Source organism: Pteronotus mesoamericanus, unplaced genomic scaffold (assembly GCF_021234165.1).
Source record: "Pteronotus mesoamericanus isolate MK-2021 breed Mesoamerican mustached bat unplaced genomic scaffold, CSHL_Meso_final contig_46, whole genome shotgun sequence".
Lineage (NCBI taxonomy): Eukaryota > Metazoa > Chordata > Mammalia > Chiroptera > Mormoopidae > Pteronotus > Pteronotus mesoamericanus.
Window position 1 is genome coordinate 2,650,813 of NW_026555170.1, and position 23,717 is coordinate 2,674,529.

The 23,717-nt window shown below is 39.3% G+C and overlaps 1 protein-coding gene across 4 annotated transcripts in view; it reads right to left on the reverse strand.

Moving 5' to 3' along the window:
- STXBP6 (syntaxin binding protein 6) overlaps positions 1-23,717 on the reverse strand; it is a 242,813-nt gene that overhangs the window by 162,217 nt on the left and 56,879 nt on the right. For 2 of the 4 annotated variants that reach the window (XM_054577887.1, XM_054577888.1), the window contains exon 2: positions 4,342-4,530. In XM_054577887.1, coding sequence (XP_054433862.1) covers positions 4,342-4,495 — 154 coding nt within the window. In that variant the 5' untranslated portion in view covers positions 4,496-4,530. Of the gene's footprint in view, positions 1-4,341; positions 4,531-6,790; positions 6,848-23,717 lie in introns of those variants that run through there. The other 2 variants (XM_054577886.1, XM_054577890.1) reach the window with 2 other exon arrangements.

Genomic DNA, 23,717 nt, shown 5'->3' on the forward strand with positions numbered 1-23,717 from the left:
TGTATTAATCACAAAAAATAGTTTCTTCATGCTGCTTCTAGAGGAAAGTAGAAGCCAATGAAAAACTTATTTTATCCATTTATAAACATGAAGTCTAGCATTACCCATTACACACACTGAATTAAACTGGATCAGGAAACAGATTTTAAACATGAAAATAAGAAATGTTCAGTAAGTAACTAGCTTCTAATAATAAAATGATTTTAACTTTTTAGCCTGTTTCCAATTTAGTTTTATAGACTTAAATATCATGGAAGGGGCAACTAACAGTAGAAATTGTTGTGAGCAGGGCTTGCTTTACTTTCCGAATAAGTGAACGGTTCTGTTATACCTTAAGTCTATACCATAATCAGGTATGTAGTGAGGCCTAAATTTAAATAACATCTTCCATACAAAGTTGTTGTGTCTATACTTGGCAATGTGCCAGCTGCTATAAGGCACTTAGAACACATTGCCACACAAATCATATAGCTGTGTGCACAGGTTTGTACCTGATACACAGTTGCTTCTGTCTGAGCATTCAGAAAGGTCAAACAGGATAACTTCTCATACCTATAAAAAAATGAACTCACAAGTGTCTCTGTAAGACATTTTTTAGAAGTCAATTTATTGAGATATACTCACATGTAATAAAATGCACCCATTTTAAGTGCATTTTGATGAGTTGTGAAAAACTCCACTAAAGGCACCACCACTGCAATCAACATAGAGAACACTTACTCTATTGCAAAAATTCCTTCGTGTCCCTTTGCAGTCAATCTCCAACCCAGGTACACGGCAAACAACACGGGCTTTCTGTCAATATAGCTTAAGATTTGTCCATTCTAGAATTTCAAATAGAATCACACAGCATGTAGTCTTTTCTCTCTGGTTTCCTTTGTTTTCACCAACATAAATTTTTTGAGATTCATCTGTGTTACTGCATGTAATGATCATTTCTTAAGGTACTATTGCACTGCATAGGTATAAAATAATTTGCTTATTCATTCACATTTAAATGAAAATTTGAGTTATGATTTTTGGTTACTATAAATAAGACTTATAAACCTCTATATACATGTCTTTATGTGGACTTATGCTTTTATTTCTCCTGGGCAAATGCCTAGAACTCAGTTGCTGAGTCGCACATGTACATGTTTGACTTCATTTAAAAATGCCAGATTGAAAAAAATAATAAGAAGGCCAAATTGTTTACCAAACAGCTTATATCATTTTTACATCCACCTTCCACCTGAGGCACAGTATCAGAGCTTAAATTGTTCCACATGCTTGTCAACACTTGTTATTGTCAGTCTTTTTAATCTTGGCCAATGCAAGAAGAAAAAGTAGAAACCAGTGCTTTAAGAATGTTAATCAACAGAAGCATGTTAGTATCTAAGCATTTCATACCATTCAAGAAGCCATTTTGGAAATCCCATGAGAAACACTCACTTCTATGAATGAACTGGAGATTTCTCTCCTTACAGAATTACAACTAAATAACTCAAGAAAGATCATCTTATTTCCCACATGCCCACACCCTTTTTGCATTCCTAGAGAGGATATACAACCCATTCTGAAAATAATGTCTTATGTTCACAGGATTCTACCTCTCAGATTACAAATTCTGCCAGACACTGGAAGGGGGAAGGGAGACATACAAGAAGTAAAAGACATTGCATATCAATGTCTTACATGGCAAGTACTGAAAACTATGATATTCTTCCTTTCCTTAAAGAAAACATTTATGCTGTTTTATAAGGGGTTAAATATGATTTGTAGACATTGCCCTAATTTGGACAGATTTTGCCTGTTCAAAATGGATAGCTAGTTTTCATCAACCAAACCACAAGAGTTGAAAGGCAAGGCCTCCCTAGAAAGCCTAGGTTGTTCACACTCACAGCAGGAAGCACGCTGTCATTTAAGGGCTCTGCTTTCACTTCACAGCCTCCTACGTGAGTTCAGCTACAAAGAGGTCATCCTTAGACTGAATAGGAGAAAAGGAGAAACTCAAAATCCAGCTGAGTCTTTTAATGAGGCTGCCATTCCCTCTGCCTGGAATGCTCGCTGCACCAACATCATTCTCTTTTCAGAACCAGTGAAGCAGCTCTGGGTTCTCCCAACCAGGCCAGATTTTCCTTACACATGCCTTCATCTCACTATATTTTTCCTTATTAACTTTTTTACAGTTAATGATTATGTTTATTTTAATGAGTAACTTATTAATGTTCATTGCTCCTTCCCCATGAAACAAGGTAAGTAGGAGTTTTTCTCATAACTGAGCCCCTAGCACCTGGAGTGGTCAGTACATAAAAAGTACTTAATAAACATTTGAGTAATTAATGAATTACTTGATAATAAAAACATTACGTTATCAGAGATGTGACTGATATTCCTCTAAGATTCACGTAAGTTAGGAAACAAAGATAGCTGCTTTTTTTCTCAATTATAATAAAAATCAAACTGCCAAAAACGTTTGGGTGTCAAAGTTGCCTGGCCTTCTCCTGACCTAATTTCTATTAACTCCCATGCTAACATGTCAGATCTATTTTATCAGCCTTTCCTTTCAAAATTCAAATCCATGAAAAGGATGATGCTTTTCAGAACAAAAGACTTTCCTCCTCCATTAGAATGAAACAAAAGAGCAATTCTCATAGCTTCAGACTTTAAATCTGAAGGTCTTGGTAATTTGTTCAGGAAATGCGATTATCCAGTCTTTCTCTCCTAGGGCTGAGGAGATGTTTATGCTGTTTCACTGAGATGAGGCAGTCAAGAGTCCCCATATCACTCTTGCAGACTTCATGATCTGAAATAGGACAACAATAGTACGTGCCTCAAATGCACACAAAACCTCCCTCTTTTGCAGTTATAGGTATATACGAGGAAAATCTCTAGGGGATTCTAGACTGTCCACCTTTTCTTCACCTACCCGTCCCACGAAATCTCAATGAAATATTCAGAGCATAGAGCTAAATAAAATTAAAATCACTGTGTGTCCATGTTCGAGTTATCCCAAACACAAAACAAAATTTATTGTAATACATTTCTATTGTTAGTGATGCAAGCAAAAACTCTCAAATCTAAATTTAAGAATATGAAAATATTTTTAAGACCCAAATCTCATTAATAAAATACTAGCAAGGTATTAGGAAAGAGTACTTCTTCCTTTCATTTAGTCATTAGACATAAATAGCAACCTATTATATGCCAGGCACTATCTGGCACACTAAAGGCATACAAATGTTCTCCAACGATAACCAAATTTTATTAACCTAATCTTTATTTGGGATTAAGAAAGAGAGACCAGTATTTCAAAGTCAGTTCTCTCACATGCATTTAAATTAAGCTTTCTTTTAACCACTGAAAAAGCATTCTTACCAAAGGGCTTTGTTCTCATTTCATTTTATACTAAGATACAATCTTACTATCTTTACATGTTTTTTTCCTAGAAAAAAAAGGCTATCTCTACCTTGAAATAAATTCTGGTGAACTTAAATGACCACAGGCTTATTTTTTTTTTAAGCTAAAAAATGTGTTCAAAAATAAAAGTTTTATTCCTAAGTCACAATTGAAAAAAATTAAAAAATGTTTTAAAAAAAAGATGAATTAGGGCAAGCTTAATCTTTCATTGTCCAGGTACAAGAAATATCAGAAATACTACAAATGCCCCCAGGTGTTCAAATTAGCATCACTCATAACTTCATGGAAAACTTATCCAAGTTTAATCTCAAAAAACTTGCTATGAATCCACAGTAAATTCTACACATCTTCTACAATCACAGACAGAAAGAGAGGGGAGAAAAGAACACAACAATCCAACAAATACTAAGCTGAATAGCACAGATGCCTCTTCCTGACAAGAAACAGCTGTTAGGCAAAGCAATGATCTATGAGCTCAGGCTACTTCCTCACATTCCATAATGTGCCGATATTTATCTTGAGACAAACTATTACTGATTATTGGTAACTGTTAAGAAAAAGAAATTCAGTGAAACTCAGGATGCTAGTTTATCAAAATACCAGCCACTGTTGGAAACAAAAATCCCGGAGGATACCCACATTCTGCCAATGTCCTAGTGAAGGAAGTATGGACAAGCAGCTGTGTCTGCCAAACCCTTTACAGAAGCTCTTAATGAACCAGAAAATACATTAAAATTGAACTTCATCACCCTTCCCACATGAGGCAACCTCACAAGTAGAGGTGCCATGAGTAAGTGGGGAGCAGAGAAGACAACAGAAAAACAAAAGCAGAGTGGAAGAGCAGACCCATACAAAACCTGGGTATGTAACCCTTCTGGGTACTTTAGAATGAACTGTTTTAAAAGAAGAGTTGTTTTAATAATAATGTTTGACTTTCATTACCTGACAGGCAGATGTAAGTTAAGTATTCGCCTTGGCCGCCAGTCGCCAAGAAAGGAATCTTTTTCTTTGTCCTCCTCTTGACCTGGACAGCTCCCAGCATCCTTTCATCAAGAGGTGCAAAAATTTCCTTGCTGATGGCAGATTTGGCACTCATTGTAGAACAGGAGAGGCGGGCACACAGTAAGTTTTCTAAAGGAGAAGAAAGAAAGCAAGTTGGAGTTGAGAATATTGTAAGGCCCCACCTATTTTAAGAATGAGCAGCAAGTTGATTTGCAGGTGAAGAAATTTTCAATTTATGGTTTAACCTCTCGCTTGCTTTAAATGCATTACAAAATCATTAAAAGTGAGGTCTTAGCATTTGTAATAACTATGAAAAACTACAAATAAAAAGAAAATTCTGATTTACTCTTCGGGAATGCCAAACTAAATGTAAGATGATCAGCATGAAATGGGATCTGGAAAGTCTGTCAATCGGTCGCCGAACTGCCTCTCAATTTACCTGGCATGCAGTGCCCAACCCATTTCTATCCTGTAAGGAATGTGGTTTCACATGTCCAGTTGAGAAGTCTTTCCACTGTCCAACAGTCCTTAAAGTCAAGAAGTTCTTTATGCTCCTTCAAAGTCTCCATGAACTCTAATGTAAACCTATTTCCTTAATTCTATTCATAGTGGAAATAATTATATCATCTTGTACATAATACTATCCATGCAACAGAAGACCGTTAATATAATCACCCTTCAACTGCTTCGGCTCAGGCTAAGATTTAACCCCAGGATATTTCTTAGCTTCTATCAATAGGTCCTATTTTCCAATGCTCCTCTGAATCCAGCTGCCATAATCTGGACCCTTGACAAATTCCCCACATTTTCCTTTAGCCAAAATGGACACAGAGTTATACAAGTGTCTGACTAATGCTAAGTATTTTGGAAATGTTATCCAACAGTTCCCATATGTTATGTTCTTGTGGTTAACTGAAAGTGTGTGCCCAATAATTAGTAGTATGTTGCTGACTCACAATGAGCCCCCTTCTACTCCCTCCCCCGCCAAAAAAAACTTACACATATATAATCCCCATGTTATATTTAGTTTTCCCAAAGTTGTACTTCCCTAATGGTTTTAATTCTATTTATTTGTATACATGACATTCAAGGTCAATCTGAATTTTAACTCTATCTTCCAGAAAGCTCAACAGTAACTTGAGTAAATGTTTTCTGTCTTCCTAGTCATAATCTGCACCTTCGTCAATAACCAACATTGGTTCAAGCAATCAATAAATCGAAAGTAATGGTACAGAGAGGGCTTATGGGTTGATTATGCAGGTTATACAGAGTATCCAGAGATCCTACATAAGGATCACTAGCACAGTTATACATATGTGGTAACAGCACTCACAGAGTTGATCAACCTGCTGTAAAATTGAGCCAACTGGTCCTACTAGGTGCTACCTCTATGATCATTAGAAAAATGAGAAATCATTAAAACATGGTCCCTGTTCTCTAGGACTTGATTGCTGACTACATCAAAGGTTTCGCTTAGATCCATATGATTTATGATGAAAGACCAGGGGAACATGCTTCTCAATGCAAGACTCACAAATGTTACCAACATACCTGTCCACCTGTAACCAGACCACATCTATAATCTCATGGTAGAAAAGAGATATATTACAAAAAAAGGAGTGTCCTTTTTTTCTGGTTAAAGAAATTTCTGGTTAAAGAAATTTCTCCTAGTTTCAGTTCTGTAATAAAACAGATATTCTTAGTGGCTCCAAGAATAAAGAATAAAAAGAGTCACCTTTTATTATCTATCTATATCTCTGCTACATATTATAAGCCTATAGCCAGATCTATTTGTATTCCGATCATGACATTTTATCATTGCTACCAGGTTCTTCATCCTGGCTGAGAACAAAATAACAACAATGTAAGGGGACCTGTTTTTCAGTGTACTGACCACTAACGGATTCCTTGTGATTTACTAGAAGTTATCAAATAGAATTTCCCCCACAATTTTCCTAGGTAGGTGTTATAATTGACAGGGACCTTTTCCTTTTCCCCAAAAGAAAGCTAGATCTTTTCCAGCTCCAAGGCCTCTCACCTGTCACCAGTTGGGGAATGTGAAAAAGAAAGCCAGTGATAGCTCTGGCTGGTGTTGTTCAGTGGATTGAGTGCCAGCCTGCAAACCAAAGGATCACTGGTTTGATTCCTAGTCAGGGCACATGCCTGGGTTGTGGGCCAGGTCCCCAGTTGGGGGCATGTGAGAGGCAACCACACACTGATGTTTCTCTCCTTTTCTTTCTCCCTCCCTTCCCCTCTCTAAAATATAAATAAATAAAATCTTTAAAAAAAAAAAGAAGAAAAAGAAAGCCAGTGATAGAGTGACCTTAAATATTCAATAAGCAATGCAGAAAGAAAGTCACATTCCCCAACTCATCAGGTGTTCTCTTACCAGTGCCTTCCCAACTGTGACATGGCTTTTGATTTTCCATCTTGAATTCATACTTTTCTAAAATTATGGGTAAAAAGTAGAAAGCTATCATTTTATTATGTAAAATACATCAGAAAAAAAAGTGACAGGTATGTTTTACTAAATTCTTAGGAAATTCTATTCTTTTTTTGAAAAGCTGGTAAGAAATGAAAATGACCTTTTGTTGGTTATCTTATTTATTCATATATACACATACACATGATACTGATATTCAGTGGCCAAGAACAAAAAAAAAAAACAAAAAAAACACCAGTTACTTCACTGAACTTGGGTTCAAATTTCAGCCCAACAGTATATGATCTCTACGTGACTGGGTAAACTTCTTAAAATTCTAGACTCTCAGCTTACCACCTGCTACATGGAGATATCTTCCCCTCCCTCATGGAACCATTGTAAGAATTAAATGGAACAATGCAAGCAAATAACTTATTTCTGGTGTCTAAATTATAATAAATGGCTAAAAATAAAATTTTTATTAACTCTTCTACTATAATATGAAAAATAAAAGGCCCTCTGAACTTGTATGAAGTGAGTAAATGTAGCCATCCATACCAGAAAGTATTTGTAAAAGAGAAATTCTACTTTTAATTTACCAAAGCCTCGCTTTTCTCATTCATGAATGTGAAACCTTTAAAACTTGGATAAGTGCTCTAAACATATGAAAGGCTCTGTACTAAGTGTTATAAGGATAAGGAGTTTACAGGTGTCACTCTTAGGAAACTCTCTAGGAGGATATTATCCAACTCATTTTTATGGGAAATTGTCAAAATCGTTGTTCAGGACAATGATACAGTGAACAATGAAGGGGCTACATGGCAGGCCTGATGAGCTCAGCGACCTAATGTAACCTCACAGGACGAACTGATTATAAATTCCTAACTGGGCAGGTCATGGTGGGTGCATACCCCAGAACTATAGCTTCCTTAGTAGAAGGTTCACCTTTACCTGTCCATTGTTCTTCCGCATCCAGGCTAGCACACCTTTGAACTTTTAATTCTTTTATTTACGCTAATACATTAAAAGTATAACTCTAAAAAGCAATAACGATATCTGTATGCAAAATAATACCCTGGAATATGATCATTGGTTTTGTTTCTAAATATAAACAAACAAACAAATAATTGAATTAAAAAATTAAACGAAAGATCCCAGAGATTTCTTTGCTTTTTTGTTCTCCACTCCATAATCCACCACCAATGGATTTCACATAACCCTCTTTGTGTTTTCTCATTCAGTTCTGAATCTATAAAAAGAAGTGCCAAGGTACCATTCTTCAGGACGTTTTCTCAGTCCATGGAGATCTTGCTTCAGGTCATATTCTCTGTTTGCTTCACATAAACTCTAATAAACTCTTATAAAACTTTACAATAGGTTTAGATGTTCTTTTGTTGGCAATACTAACAGGCCAGTGCAAAATCACACAGGTGAGCATGTTTTTAATGCCACCCTGGAAATGCGAATGTACAGTGGCTTAGAAAGGAAAGATTCAGAAAAGTTAAAGGGCTGCTATTGTAGCGTGGCAATAATCTATGGGTGTCTCCCAAACCTGATTTCACACCTGAATGCATCATAGAGAGCTTTTCAAAAATTCTGAGCCCCTCCTTCACACCCACCAAATCAGAATCTTGAGGTCTGTGTCTTTAACAACTCTAACTGGTTCTCTTGCAGCCATCCTGACACCTAATTGAAAGTCCATAGCCCAAAGAATAACTGTGGAATAGCAAGGGATGTATTCTCAGGAGAGAATATAGAAAGAAAAAGTAAAGGATTTTCTCTCTATACTCAACCAACCAGCTTTATCAGGTCTTATATCTAACTATCAGTAAATCAACATCCAGCCCAAGACAGGGATCTCACTGTAAGGAAACAAGATGAATTCAACAGCAATGGTGAACCACTGACCATAGTTACTCCAACCTACATCACCCTGAAGAGTAGCAGGACATGCAACCCCAAAATATGCCATTTCAGTGTATTAATCACTTTGAGCTGAAGGCATCTGCACTACAGCATATCTGGGGGAAGCTTTCTCTGAACTTCACTTAACCTGCCTAAAGACAGAGCCTCCAAAAGCAATTCAGATGTCACAGATCCCCTCCCTGAAAGTTTTATCAACCAGAGAAGGTTGAGGTGACTCTTGTCACAGGAGAGAAGACTAGAAGTCAAGACGAGAAGACCAGAAGACCACAGTCCAGAGAAACTTTGTCACAGGTTATTCTACCTCCCCTCTATTCTTCTGAGAGCCCATTCGTCTTTCCTATAAATAATTTACTTTCCCTGAAGAGGTCTAATTCCCTTTCCCCTCTTCCTATTATGATGGTATTTAATCCTAAAATCTAAACTACCTCATGGGTTATCTCCCATGTATACATGAGCCATACCTGTTAATGAAACGTTTGTTTCTCTTTGTTGATTTGTTTTGGGTTACAGGGGTCTCAGCTAAGAACTCAGAAAAGAGGGAAGATGATTTTTCCTCCCCTACAACCCAATGAAAGTTTTTTTCCCTTCCTTGTCCTGTAGAATTATAGCTTCTACAGGCTATAATTACAAAGCTTTCCCATCCAAGAAACCAACCTACAAATGATTTGCAAGTCAAAGCAGCCTTAAGTGGTAGTCGTGGGAATTAATTGCAGTTAGTTTTAATCTTCCTCAAGCGTTTTCATCTATCTGCTTTTTACTTTGAACCATGTAATATAAGTTCACTTTTGTTAGTGCATGGCTACTGCAGTGAGAGATGTGGCCCTCCGCTCCCCACCAGTGACCAGGAAATAAAATTATCCTTCAGAGTAAGGGTTGTTAACTCCTACAATCTCAGGAGTTAGGCAGATGAATTAGACATAGTAAATGAGTACAAATAAAGATGTTTCTGTAATTGAACACTTTTTTTAATTCCAATAGTAGAACTGACACTTGTCCTCTGAGTTCAGAAGACAGGAGGAGTGGAAAGGACCCCGGCAAATTAAAACTGCAGGTGCCCTCTGGCTGGGCACTCATTATGGCGCACACAGTTCTAAGAAGGCATAGCCAACAGGCTTAAATTTTCTCACCGGAGGAGGCTACAGCTAGAGGTGCCATTAACTTAGCTTACTGTCATTAGACAACTGACCCATTGCGCCTCATTAACCTCCCTGTTTGGGTCCCCAGGTTAACATGCAATCTTCTGATCATACTTTGGCACTGGATGCATCAGCAAATGTTCCCATTGTCGATTTGTAAACAGATGTCCTGGTTTTAGACATTACCCTCTTAGACTGGTGTTACTCAACTGTGAGGCAGATGCTCTCAAAACAAGCTGATACCAAGTTTCAGAATTCTCCAAGGTTAACAGCAAATATGATGTCACCCTGGAAGACTTTTGGGGACAATAAGTTGGTCTTCCCTAGTGCATAGGAACTCCAGTAAGGTGACTTCAAACAACTTAGAAATGAGAGAAATAAGGTTAAGGTCCTCTGCATTGCTACTTTGTTTTAGAAATTCTGCAAATGCAGCTTTAATCTGATGACACTAATCATGCACCCAGCTCCACTGCCTTAACTGGCTTTAAATCCATTTATCTAGCTGACTACTGAGCATTTTCACTAAGAGTTAACCTAGGCTCCACATTTTCCCTCAACCCTCCCAACTCCCCATAAAAACTAACCAATCACCACATCCTGTGGATTGAATTTAATATTTCTGGACCCCAACAGTTCCTCTTCATCCTCACATCCTCTGCCTTGGTTGGGATCCTCATCATCCCTGGCTTGAATGATCTGGATGCTCCAGTACAACTTCCATCTTGCTCACAATCAATCGTCCCTCTACATTGTCCAATGTAATATTCTAAAGGCTAAATATGATGCAAGCTTAACTGCATTTGTTTCTTCCCATGCCTGAGGTCTTGACAGAGAAGCACCAATTTTAATTTTGTTCCAGAATCCAAAACCTTCACATGGTAAACAGAAAACTTGCAATTTGTCATGTAATGAAAGTCTACTTTTTCTGGTTTCATATATTAAGGCCAATGAGGTATCTGAGGTTATCTGACATCATCTGAGGTCAGTTTAGCTTCCTTACAAAAATTTACTCAAGTAATGGTTACTGATTCTAAATATGCAAAATTCCTATTTAAGCACATTTACTTTTTAATAAGATAGTTCTCCAGATGAAAATTTTAGTTGCTCCACAGCATGTAAGTATGAGGAAGAATTAAATAAATTAGACAAAAAGTTAAGTCCACCAGTCAATTCATCTATGCTGTCCAATTACTATTTGTAACTAAACATTATTAGAAAAATCTAAAAAGGGAGTCTGAAATGCCACTATAATAGGCACATAACTTTAATCTGGTAGCAACATAAGTACAAAGTTGAAAAGTGCAATCAGTACAAATTCATCATTCTTTGTGGCAGAAACAACAAGGACTACGGAACGGGCTTGTCATGGTGTGAAACCAGATGGAATGGCAGATCAACAATCCATTTTTAAGACTTCACAAGATTTACAAAGATTGGGACTAAATCAAACCTCCCCCCCCCACCCCAAAAACAAAAATCCTCTAAAAGTATTTTGAAAGTAGTCAGAAAACTTTTGAACAGGAAAATCAAAGTTGATGTATATGAATAAATATTAAAAATATTCTCTAGTCTCATAGAAAAATACTTGGAGATAGACAAAGAAATACCTTAGAGGAGGAATTCCAAATAAAGACTGACATCAACATCAACTGGGAAGCCCAGGGCCTGCTCACAGAAATTCAGGGAATGTAGAGGGCAGGGCCTGAGTTTGTTTACTTGACGATCTCTTTGGTTTATTCTGCTGTACAAATACGTTCAGAACCATTGTTGTTGGAGGTCCCTCCTCCACATTTAATGAATTATTTATAAAGTAAATAAATAGACTCCATAAACATTTTTGATAAAACATGGCAGATACTCTGTAAAGCCCAAATAATAAGTCACTGAGGTTTGAATACCACTGCATGAATTACGAAGTACTTCCACATTCAGTCCTAAGTGTGCAATCAAGATAGCCGCTAAGTGCATCTTCCAAAGTTTGCTTTATGATTGTAAATTAGAATCATTAGGTATGTGTTTTTTATGAATGGCACACTACACTATTTTTAACTCATTCCTACTGGTCTAAGGATTATGAAGAAGATATAATTTCTCTCTCACAGAAATTAACATTTGAGTTGGAAGCCTCTGAACTGGCAGCTATACTACTGGAGAAAATGGCATGAGCATGCATGACTTTGTTAAAAATGTGCGCTTACTTCAGATTCATTTTTAAGAGCAAAACATAACCTAAATATCCATCAATATCCAATCTTCATTGGTTAAATACAGTATAGCCTATCCACTCAATGGAATATTACACAGCCTTTGAAAACCATGGCATAGATCTGTCGATATTGACTTATAAAAATGACCATGGCATACTACAGATTGAAAACAAGGAGGTTACAAAACAGAAAATGAGCCCATGGATGTAAAAATCATGTGTGCATTTATACGCATAACAAGATGTCCAGAAAAAGTTTGCCAAAATGTTAATATGATTATCTCTGAATTGTGAAGTGAGAAATAGGTCAGAGATCCTACAGGGCAGTATTCTTATTGAATCAAAAATACTCTTTCTCCTAAAACTGGAAGACATAACAAAAGATATTCTATTGAGATCCAATTATCAATCTGCCCTCCTCTCTTTTCAATGCTAGTCCAGGCATGATGTTGGGAATCCAAAGGGTGAAACTGGATAAATTCCCACCTTCAAAGAATTGTGAGAAAGAAAAGCAAATGATGTGAACTGCTTATAACAAGGCCTGGACAGCATTTTTGTGAGAAGTAAATGGGACCACTCCTCAGAGCAAGTGCAGTGAGCTCCATGCCAGGGCCCATGGCCCTGAGAATAGAACAGCAGCAAGATGTCAGCTTGTGCTTTCTCCCTTGGACACACACATTTGGATCAGCACAAATACAGCAAAGCCATACCCAGCAGCCTGGGTCATCACTTACTGACATGTTTTAAGTGCATGAACCATGTAAAAACTTAAATATAGCTGAACTTGTCAAGGATGGAAAAGAGGGAGCTCTTTTCCACCATCAGGTTATGAAATACTGTAAGACTTGGTTGGCTTCCTTTCCCGGTATATACTAACCTTCCTTGTGTAGGAAACACTATGTTCACAGGCTCCTCCAAGCCAGTGACTCACATCTGCTTCAACTATAAATCTGGACTATTTTAATCTCTTCTTTCCCTGTGTGTATGTTTAGTGAGCACATTCTTCTTGTACACTTAATACCCAAAGAACAAACCCTTCTCTACACCCAGACCACGAGACCTGTGTTTACACAAGTTTACTGGCATTGTGGGTGGACTTGTTAAACTTCTTGTCAATCGCTACATCCTAACTTTAACAAACGAAACAACAGAGCCAAAAAAACATCATCACCGAGGACAGAAGAAAAGAGAGCTGCCAGCAATATACCATATGGAGGACTTGTTGAGGTGAGATGGAGATTACACAAGCATCACTCATTCTGAGGGATTCATCCTATAATAGAACCTTCACATTCACAGGTTTCAATTCTAAGGACCAGTTAAGTCGGTCCCACAGAACTCATATACCAATCCTACAGTAACAGGTAGAAATAGAGTACCAATGGGAAGGGCAGGCTAGGATGCCCTTCACTGAATTATGACAGGATTGTTAACCCCAAATGTGAAGCAGGCTTTAAAAGCTGAGTTTAGCCATATCAAATAAAAAATAAAGGGCTGTTAGAGAAAATGAGCCCAAGGGCGCCCGAATTGTTGGCATCTCCCAATTTTTGAGTACTTGTGTCATCGGGATGTCCCACAGCTGATTGGCAAACTAAGAAAACAAGCTGTTGGCCTGAGAGCACTGTTTATAGCAGACAACCCTGGCAGCAGACAAATCTATTCCAACCAAACACAATGAAAGCCATGTGAAAACTGACAACATGAAAATAAACGTTTGATTATGTGCTATGTTCTTTACTGCTTGTTTCTTCTGCTGACACTGAAAATAGAAGGGGCGAGGTAGGGACGCTAAAGGAGAGAGAAGGAAAGGAGATAGAAGCTTATAACAGAAGGTACAAATTTTTAAAAAGACCAAACACATCAACCATTAAAAAAACCAAATTAATTAATTAATAAGTCCTCTAGCAAGCATAAGATGAGCCTTTATCTTTTAGTTTGATATCAGATATTTGTTGACTCAAATGTTAGGTAAATTGTAAGTTTGCTTGATTCAGCTATTTCTATTTTAGAACAGATCTGGAATATAATGCTAAAATGACAAAAACGAAAAAAGGTTTTTAAAAGACCCTCCATTTTTTAAGTGCGTGAAACATATAAAAACCTAAAACATAAAAGACAAAACCTAAAATAGAGTTAAAACAAGTTTATATATTTTATAAAAACCTAAAAACCAATGAAAAACTTCTAAAGATATTCTCTAAGTCTAACATCAATCTTAAAATGATATTTCCTACTTGGATTCCTAATTTGGAGAATATTGTCAGTTTATAATTTTTTGCAAGAGCTTAAGTTTTTTGTAATTGATATTTTATCAGTGTTATATACTCTAACAGGAAGTCCCTCCCAGCAATGAGGGTTAGAGAACAAATGTGACCCATTTTACACACATTTATTGATACCATGTCAATTTAAAAGGTAAGGCACTCTGTCCTTCAATGTCCTAATTTAACAAATGACTCTCACAAATCTCACAAATTAGATTTTTCAATAAATTCATTAAACTCTTCTATCTGATATGGATCTGCCAAGGATTGCAATTTCAACTTTAAATGGTCTTCCCAGTCATGGTCAACTTCATGGTTCTGTTCCTGTGCTGAATAATCAGCACTGCACTGGCAAGACTCCTGCTCAGCCTCCAAAAACTTTCCCCATTGCTGCCTCAAATTCCAACAGGAGATGCATACTCAGGCCTGAAGTTTTGGTATTTGAAAATCTGCAATGATAATGTAGATACCTTGGGGGAAGGGGCCAGATTCCATTCTACAGATGAGGAAACTAAGGTTCTAGATCACACAAATTTTTAAAGGGCAGAGCAGGTATTTGAACCTAGAAAATGTGATTCTGTAATGGGGTACAGCCAGGGTCCCCACGAAAGGGGGGATTTGTAACAGGGCACAGCCAGGTCCCCCCCACCACCAAAGGCGGGATTTGTAACGGGGTCTAGAACTTGGGGTGTCCAAGAAAAATATGATATTCTCCTCACCACCCCCTGACTAGGCAGGCCGCCATGGGGGATGGGAGACATGAAGCAAGGCCCTTGAGAGTTACTTTGCATATCAGTAACAGCAGGGTAGCTCCATAGTTCATATGCAAAGATGGGTATTTTGCATCTCAACAAGGCTAATCAGGAAGGTTTATGTAACTTCAATGTAGGATGTACCTGGGAAGGGGTTACACAGTCTGGGAGAGAGACAATGGGACCGAGACAAGGGGGAACCAATGTGAAGACTCTACGGGAAGGAAAGGGGAGAAAGGACTCCTGGTAGTGGGCCCTGAGACGGTGCCACGTGATTTTGGATTAAGAACTGGAGATTGTGGAGACCCAGCTGATGGTGCTGGGAACTGTGAGAGGCCTGCCTCGCTGAGTTCTGGACTTCTGTTCTTTTTCTTCTGAAGGACGGTACTCCTGACTGGGCAAAACTGTGTATTGGTGAGTGTTTTTAAAGGGATTTTGAGGTTTTAACAGCGACATTCAGCCATTATCCAAAACCTGTATAATTTTTAAATAAATAGTTCCTTTCCTTTTCACCAAACTGCATTGAGAGCTGTGGTTTATAAGGGCGGCAGGCACCAAACCTAGAACAGACGACCCTGGGGAATAGGGGCACGTTATTTTGGTAACAGTATCTGGGCCCCCTCCCAACAGGTCCATTAATCGCGGTAACAATTCCAGGAGTCTTTGCTCTTCCTTACTATTTCATTAAAGAAATGAGAAAGGTAGGAAAAGGCGAGGTAGAAATGCATTCTAGGTAAACTGAGATAAACTCATCTGCTCCACAGTTTTGCTTCTGATCAGCCTTGCTTTCTGGTGGACAAAAAACTGTTATCCATGAACAGCAGCTATGAAGATAAGGAATCAGACTAGTCTGAAGTCATTCTTTCTGGATATCTGTTCATCTTGGGTGTGCATGTCATGCTGTGTAGCTGGCACAGAGGATCACACAGTCTAGTTAAAACAGAGCTTGTTTTGCTTCCACAAATAAAAAACTGGGGTGTTGAGAATATGTTAGCAGAGAGTCTACAATAGACCTCTGTCCTCATAAACAGGACAATACCTGCTGAAGCCTCGTCACAGCTGTTCACCACCCTCCTTTGGAGACCAGCAGTTTGCAACAGGAGTCAACTCCTGGGAGGATCTTGGATGGCAGCCATCAGGCAGTTTTATGAACCTTGTAGGCTATTATCCAAACCGGAAAAAGCTTAACTATAAAAGGCACATATTTCAAAGGTTTCTGCTGGTTCTCAAGGGAAACTCCTCTTTCCACTTCCTTTGCTGTATTGCCCCCCTCTGGCATTGCAAAAGCACATGTGAGCCCTTTTGTGACCCCCCTCCCTCACTTTAATTCAGTGCCCTCTATCTAGGCTGCTGGTGCTTCAAGCAACCTTAACGGTTTCTCTAGCAGCAGTGCCCCAGGCTCTGCGATTTTAAAACACTCAGCAAGGGGAATTCTAGCCACTTGATTTTACTGTGAAGGACCTTGGCAAGACCTTCCAAATGAGCCAAACACCATTCGTTTGTAGCTTTTGGGGCCCTATCCTCCAGCAGCTTATACTTCAGTGGAAAGGCATAGGCAAGTTAGAATGAAGGCATTTATAAGCTTAAAAATTTAATATTAATAGCTGTGAGTGTATATCTCATCCAATTCTCTCCCTTAAAATGTAACAAAATTGAAATCCAAAGGCTAATTCCCAAATCATACCAGTAGAAAGTGGCAAGGTCAAAATTAGCACCAGCCATCGCTCTGCACTTTGCTGAACAATCTTTCAAGTATCAGTTATTATAGCAGCCTTGGTTGTGCGGAAGGTGAAAGCAGGTAGTATGTCAGGAGGAAGAAGGAATGAGAGACAACATGACATCACAGTAGGGGCTCTTCTCAGATTCATTTTTCTTACGAATTGGCAAGAAATTTAAGTGTTGGACTAGAATACGTCTCTACTCCATAGATTCCTCAACTTTTGGCCATCAACTTTTATTCCCTTGAATTTTCACAGTTTATATTTCCTCCTATGGCCACTGTAGCCAAAAGCAATGATGGCCTACCCAAGTGGAACAGCCCGAACTAGTCCAAGAAGCACAGAATAGCTGTGGCCAAGTTCCAAGCCACCGGGCTCTGTGCTAACCCCAACTAGCAGGAGCCCTCCTGCGGTCTCAGTGCTCCGAGCTACTGGAAGGAGACTGCACCCTGAGCAAAGTCGCATGTCCTTTATCCGTCTGGGAATTAATGTTCTGGCATTGAGGTCCCCTGAAAGCATATGATAACCATGCCAGGAGCCTGGATTGACTGATGTAAGGGTTTCTCAGTACCTCGTCCAGGCCATGAGAAACACAGGAATCTGTCAAGCCTAAGTTCTTATCTTTGGAACTGTACCCTTCAGCCTCAGTACAAAAACACCATCAGGTGCCTGCAATCTGTAATCAGCGCTCTATTAAAATGCTCTGTGAAATGCCAGAATTATCCTGATTTCCACACACAGCTGTACAAGGTCCTGTTGGGTAACTGAAGAGTCTTGATAGGTTCATAGGAGACTTCCCAGAAGCAACAAACTAGAATGTCTTTGTTAGGACCCAGCATCCAATCCACTGTGAAATCTCCATGAGCGAGGGATGGGTGGGTAGGCAGCCTGCCCTGTTGTAAGTATTGGGATGCCACAAACTAGCATGCAAATCCGGGTCAGATTCAAGGTCTATATACAAATGAAAACTCTGCCCCATTTAATCAGCTCTTCTGTCATTCAATGTCAACCCTTTTTTAATCAGCATGTTCCACAAAATAACTAGCTTCTGATCGATGTAGCTGTGCAGTGTTTGATAGCGAAGAAAAATCTACCTATTGAGAACTACTCTAATACTAACTCAGGTTAACACTAGTACAAGTTTATGGTATTACACATGAACAAATTACAGAGACGTCCAAGCACAAGTGATCAGGCTCACCGTCCAGATTCTGGGACCAAGGCACAGCGATCACTTCTCCCCTGTCCCGAACCTACAGATGTTGGATGGTGAAAAGAAGGCTAAGCTTCTCATCAGATGACCTAGGTCTGAGCTCTGCCTTTGCCTTTACTTGACTAATAATTTTTGGTAAAGTTCTACATCTTTGAGAGCCATATCTTCATCTTTAAAATGGGAGCGTGCCGCCCACTTTGCAAGACTTGTAAAGGATGAGGAAGGGGGTTAAGGAAATCAGCTGCCTGAGTCAACCTGCTCCCCGCTGGGGTGTCCTGGTCCTCAAAAGGCAGACAGTATGTAAGTAAGCATGTCAGCTTACAACTGTAAAAGCACATATGCATCACAGTGTATTTTACAAAGCTTTCCTCATGGGTCATCCTATTTCATGTTCAACTTGTGAGGAAACGAGGGAGGTATTTTCATCTCTCCTTGACGGGTGAAGAGAATGAGGCTCAGAGGAGGGACCCATCTTGACGACTCCACTAGACGCAGTGAGAAAAGAGACAGGTTTTCCTCCCGCAATCCTGTCCTGTTCCCATTGCACCCCTTTGCCTTACCATATGGAACTGCCAGCTTAAGCAGGAAAATAATGACAGCCAATTTAAGTCTGCCCCACTGTGGATGGAGCATTGTTACCATGGGAGATGCAGTGTAGAAATTTTCAAAAGGCAAAGGCAAGAACGATACAAGGAGCAGAGCAGAGCTGGGAGGCACAGCTTCACTCATTCAACATTGCAACGCTGTCCTAGGCACAGAGGAAGGAGATCAACACAGTACTTTCCCTGTGGAACTTACAATCTAGAGGGGGAAAGCAATCAAGTGAGCAAATCAGCACAGCGGTTGAAAATAAATCAATTTAGACACATCCTGTGGGTTTAGCAATTAAGCAAAGTGATAAAGAATACAGTCACTGCCATTGACCACTAACTGTCAGACAGGAAAATCAAATAATCTGGAGCCAAAGCTCTCCAAACCTTCTAAGAAGAAATTCATCTGGTTTTGATGAATATTTCTGTTCTAGCACATAATGTTTTTTATTGTCGGAGGTAACAAGAAATTGCACCTAGGGACAGAACCTTCACTCAACACATATTACTGAGTAATTACCATGACCTGGGCTTTGTGCAAGGGTTGGAGATTACAGGCAAAATAGATATATTCAAGGAAAAAAAGAGTCTAATGGAAGAGAAAGACAAGGAGAATTTTTGTCTTGCCTTGAGGCAACTTGCAGATGAAAGGAAGAATTCAGAGCTGCTGTCCCGCAGCAGCAGAAGATACAGATACCTAAATCCTTAGCAGAGGTGGCTGGCCCATGGCCTGTGGGCCGCACGCGGCCCAAGGTGGCTATGAATGAGGCCCAACACTAATCAAAAATGTACTTAAAATCTTCCCCCCGCTCCCCCGATCAGTGTTCTTTAGGGTTTGTGTATGTAATGTGTGGCCCCAAACAACTCTTCTTCCAGTGTGGTCCAGAGACACAAAAAGGTCGAACGCTCCTGCTAGAGGCTGGTGATCAGAAGATATTTATTCTGTTAAGCCTGTCCTTGAAATGTAATTAAAGACTTTAATTACATCTGCCTGCAGAAGTGACACAGGGGGACCCACTGCTGTGAAAAGCCAAGGTGGTTGTTGGCTCTGAGTGAGTGACGGAGACCTCCCCCGGGCTCTGTGCAGGGGCTGGGACCGCTTTAGCTCCCTAAGGGGAGCACGAAGGACACCCTACAGGGACTCATTTATGCACACATCCCACGCACTTTCGGAAAAGCAAGAGGAAACTCTGGGTACATGTACGGAAAAAAAACGAAAGAAATGGTCACGGAGAAGCTGCTGCAGAAAAAGGTACCTGGGACAAACATAGATTCCTCAAATGCCTATTTGGTACCAACTCTTAATGGGGGATGGGGAGCAGAGCTGAAAGGAAAACTGCTCTTAAAATGTTCATCCCCACCTCTTCGCTGAAGTGGGAGTGGGTAGAGCTGAGGTCTCAAACAGATACTATGCAAGAATAACTTCCCTTGGCCCATGCACATTAAAAAATATATTTTATGTAAAAAATATTGCCAGTTTTTCTTGAAAACGGGAAGGATCTGACAAAGGCCTGCATCCTACCTCTCCGCTATCACCACCATCTCTACAATCAGTCCACAAATTCATCGGTTCCCACCACTCCTTATTTTGTTGTCCAAACTGGAGCTTAATGTCAATTGACCATCATCCAAGTTGCCCTTTTTCTTTTTATCAGGCCTATTCACCTCAGTTTATTCCTGTCTGGTTATGATTATGAAGAACCTGGTGTAGATACTAAGTGAATTAGCCTGACTAGAAAAGTAGTAAGAGTATACAGGAAAGGAGAACAGTTTAAAAAAAAAAAAAAAAAAAAAAAAAGAGGTACAGCCTAAGGTGAAAGTAAGCAGAGATCAAGAAATCATCACATGAATTTTGGGAAATTAAACCAAGGGCATTAAAAACAAAGTAGAAAATTTTCAAATCACATAGTTATCTTACGAAATTTATAAACACTTTATATTCTCAATTCCTACAAGCCAACTGCTTTGAGAAAGTGCCACCAAACAAGCTCTGGTGGGAACAGTCTTCTGGAGATTACTTCAGTTATGTTTATCAAAAGCTGTGGAAATAGGCACTACGGCAATTCCCCTAAAAATTTATCCTAAGGAAATTAAACAAATGGATAAAGATGCACATTCAAAGATGATAATCTACTCAATTGGTATTCTTAAAACACCACTTTGATAGTTTCCTTTCATTGACATCCTATTTAATCTCTATATATTAGGTTGGCCAAAAAGTCCGTTTAGTTTTTTCCATAAAATGAAAAACACATTTTTTATTTTCACCAATAACTTTACTGATTTGGACATTCTGAGTATGTTAGCTATCTCTCCCATGTGACAGAACATTGATTTTTCTCAGTTAATGTCTCAGTTTGATTGCTATCAACTTCAACTCATATACCCATCCATGAAGCATCATCCAGCGAGAAATCTCCAGCATGAAACCTCACAAACCACTTTTGACACATTTGATCAGTCACAGCACCTTCTCCGTAGATTGCACAAATCCTTTTATTTTTTTGCATTTTAGTTGCATTTTCACCTTTCTTGAAATAAAAAAGCATGATATGCAAAAAAATGTTGCATATTTTTTCCCTATTCAATACTAAAATGGCTACACAAAAACTCACCAATTTTGATAAGTATTTTTTAAATGCACGCTGATATGACAGCTATCACAATACAATCTAACAAAATTATATCAAATGAGGTTAAAGACAACTAAGTGCTACTAGAGCCATCTTACAGAAAAAAATCAAAGGAACTTTTTGGCCAACCCAGTAAAACCTTAAAGAGTCAGTGTTCTGCAGAAATTTGAAGGCTGAAACCTTACCTATTCATGTTTTCATCCATTTAACCAGGCACTTCATTGAGTATCTACAATGTTCCAAGTCTGTGCTAGAACTCAGGACTGTCCCTGCACAGGGAGGGGAAAGAGGGATGGGCCTCGTCAGGAGACTGTGCTGAAAGGAGCTTTAAACGTGCACAGGGGCTCTCAGTAACCACTCCTCTCTTAATGACCACTGCCTTCATACACACGGGGCGGGGGGGGCACAAAGAGGTTTATAGTTGTCTCTATGGAAAAACATATAATACAAGAATGAATAATAATACAAGAATAAACTTTGTATTCGCAGTTGTTAACCTACTTTTGCCCACCCCTGTATAATATCTACATTTTTTTTAAAGAACTTTCATATCTAGCCTGTCTCTTATAGCCCATGCAGTAAACTTTTTAGATTTCTGTATTTATCTAAAGAATCCCTGGAAAGAAATCAATTACACAAGCCACAGGATCCTCCTCAGGACAATCACCATCAGTTTTAATCCTGTATATACCTAACACTACACATCATTACATAACTGGTCTGTTGATTCTGTGTGTGTGTGTGTGTGTTCCTATAATACAGAAATTCCCCTATGATTTTTGATAGTTATATCAACGTGAAAAAATGATGACTCATTGGGTGAGCCCAGATTAACCCAGAAAAAGCTGGGAAAACCTGAAGAGAAAGAGTGCAGGGCTGGGAATCAGGAACTTCAGGAACTTTTTCCTGAAAAAAGCTGAATTAAACTAGATAAATAGCATATATTAGAAATAAAAAGGGAAGCCCAGGGTGGCAGTGACATGGGAGGACACTGAACTCACCCCCTCCCATGAGAAAACTCAAATATACACGTATGTAAAGAGCGATTTACTCCTGCAAGACACCTGAGGGATGAATGAACAGCTCCTGAACAATAAACAAGAGAAAGAGACCACACAGGGAAGCTGTAGGAACCCTCTGGGAGCTGCAGAATCTCTCCAGGTGGGAGGAGCCAACAAGCACCATTGTTTACATACTCTTCTACCTCTGTAGGGTAGGCAGGAATTTGGGTCCTTTAGCCTACCTGCCAGGTCACCAACAGCTCATTCTCAGGTACATCACCTGTGGCCTTTTGCCTCTGAACAAAGGGAGAGCAAAAGGGACAAAAAACAAGGCATCATCATGGGCACCTGGCCTTCCAGCCGGGCTTCCCTGCTGGGTCACTCCAGCCAGCTGGGCCAGTGCCCCAGGCACCACAGGTGCCTGTCAGCTCCATCCAGCTTCCCAAAATTAACCCAGCACTTACAGTCTACATGGAGGTGGCTTCTACACAAGGTCACTTTCTCTACAATAAACAAGAGAGGCTGTATAGAGAATGCTGTGGAGCACAGGCGCTCTCCGGAGACTGCAGGGATTCTCCACAGTCAGAGGTACTGGTGAACACCACTGTTTACATCCCCCCTCCACCTCCATAGGGTGAATGGGGGCTCTATCCAAGTACTCTGTCCTACCTGCAAAGTTGCTGCAGTGTGTTCCTGGACACACACACAGACTGTGCCCATTTTGGCCCCAAACAAAGGAAGCAACAGTATCAAACAAAGTACGCACCTGGTCTCCTCACCTGAAGCCATTCTGGCTCAGTAGGCCAGTGCCCTGGATGCCTTGGCTCCTGCTTAACTCCTACAGGTGGGCCCAAACCTGTAACCCTCCATAAAACAAAATAGCTTTATATTCATGACAAGTAACATTAGTATCGCATGACTTGACCGCTGTCCCAATAGACAAAGTATGTGAGTGCGTGATTCACAAATGAGGAATTACAAATTACTAACGAACATATATGAAAATATTTGACCGTGTTGCACATTAAAGCAGTAAGTATCAACTTGTACCTAAAATGTCAGTAAAGAGATTGCTCACTGCTGTGAACCTATGCAGTTGTGTATTTACCGTAACTGTACAATTACATTTTGAATGTGCTTTGTAAAACTTTGTAAATGTTGTTTATAAGTATTGCCTACAAATGAGGAAATACTTGTAAGTACATATGTGAATAGAGCAAACTACTGGTGGAACTACAATAAAATGTAAACCATGTTGCCTCTGAAAAAAAAACAACCCATGAGCCATCTATATGCTGCTTACAAGAGACTCACATCTATATGCTGCTTACAAGAGACTCACAGCAAATTGAAAGACACATACAAATGGAAAAATACAATAAAAAATGAACTATTAAGAAAAAAGGAAAAGAAAGACACATACAGATTGAAAATGAAAGTACGGAAAAAGTGCAT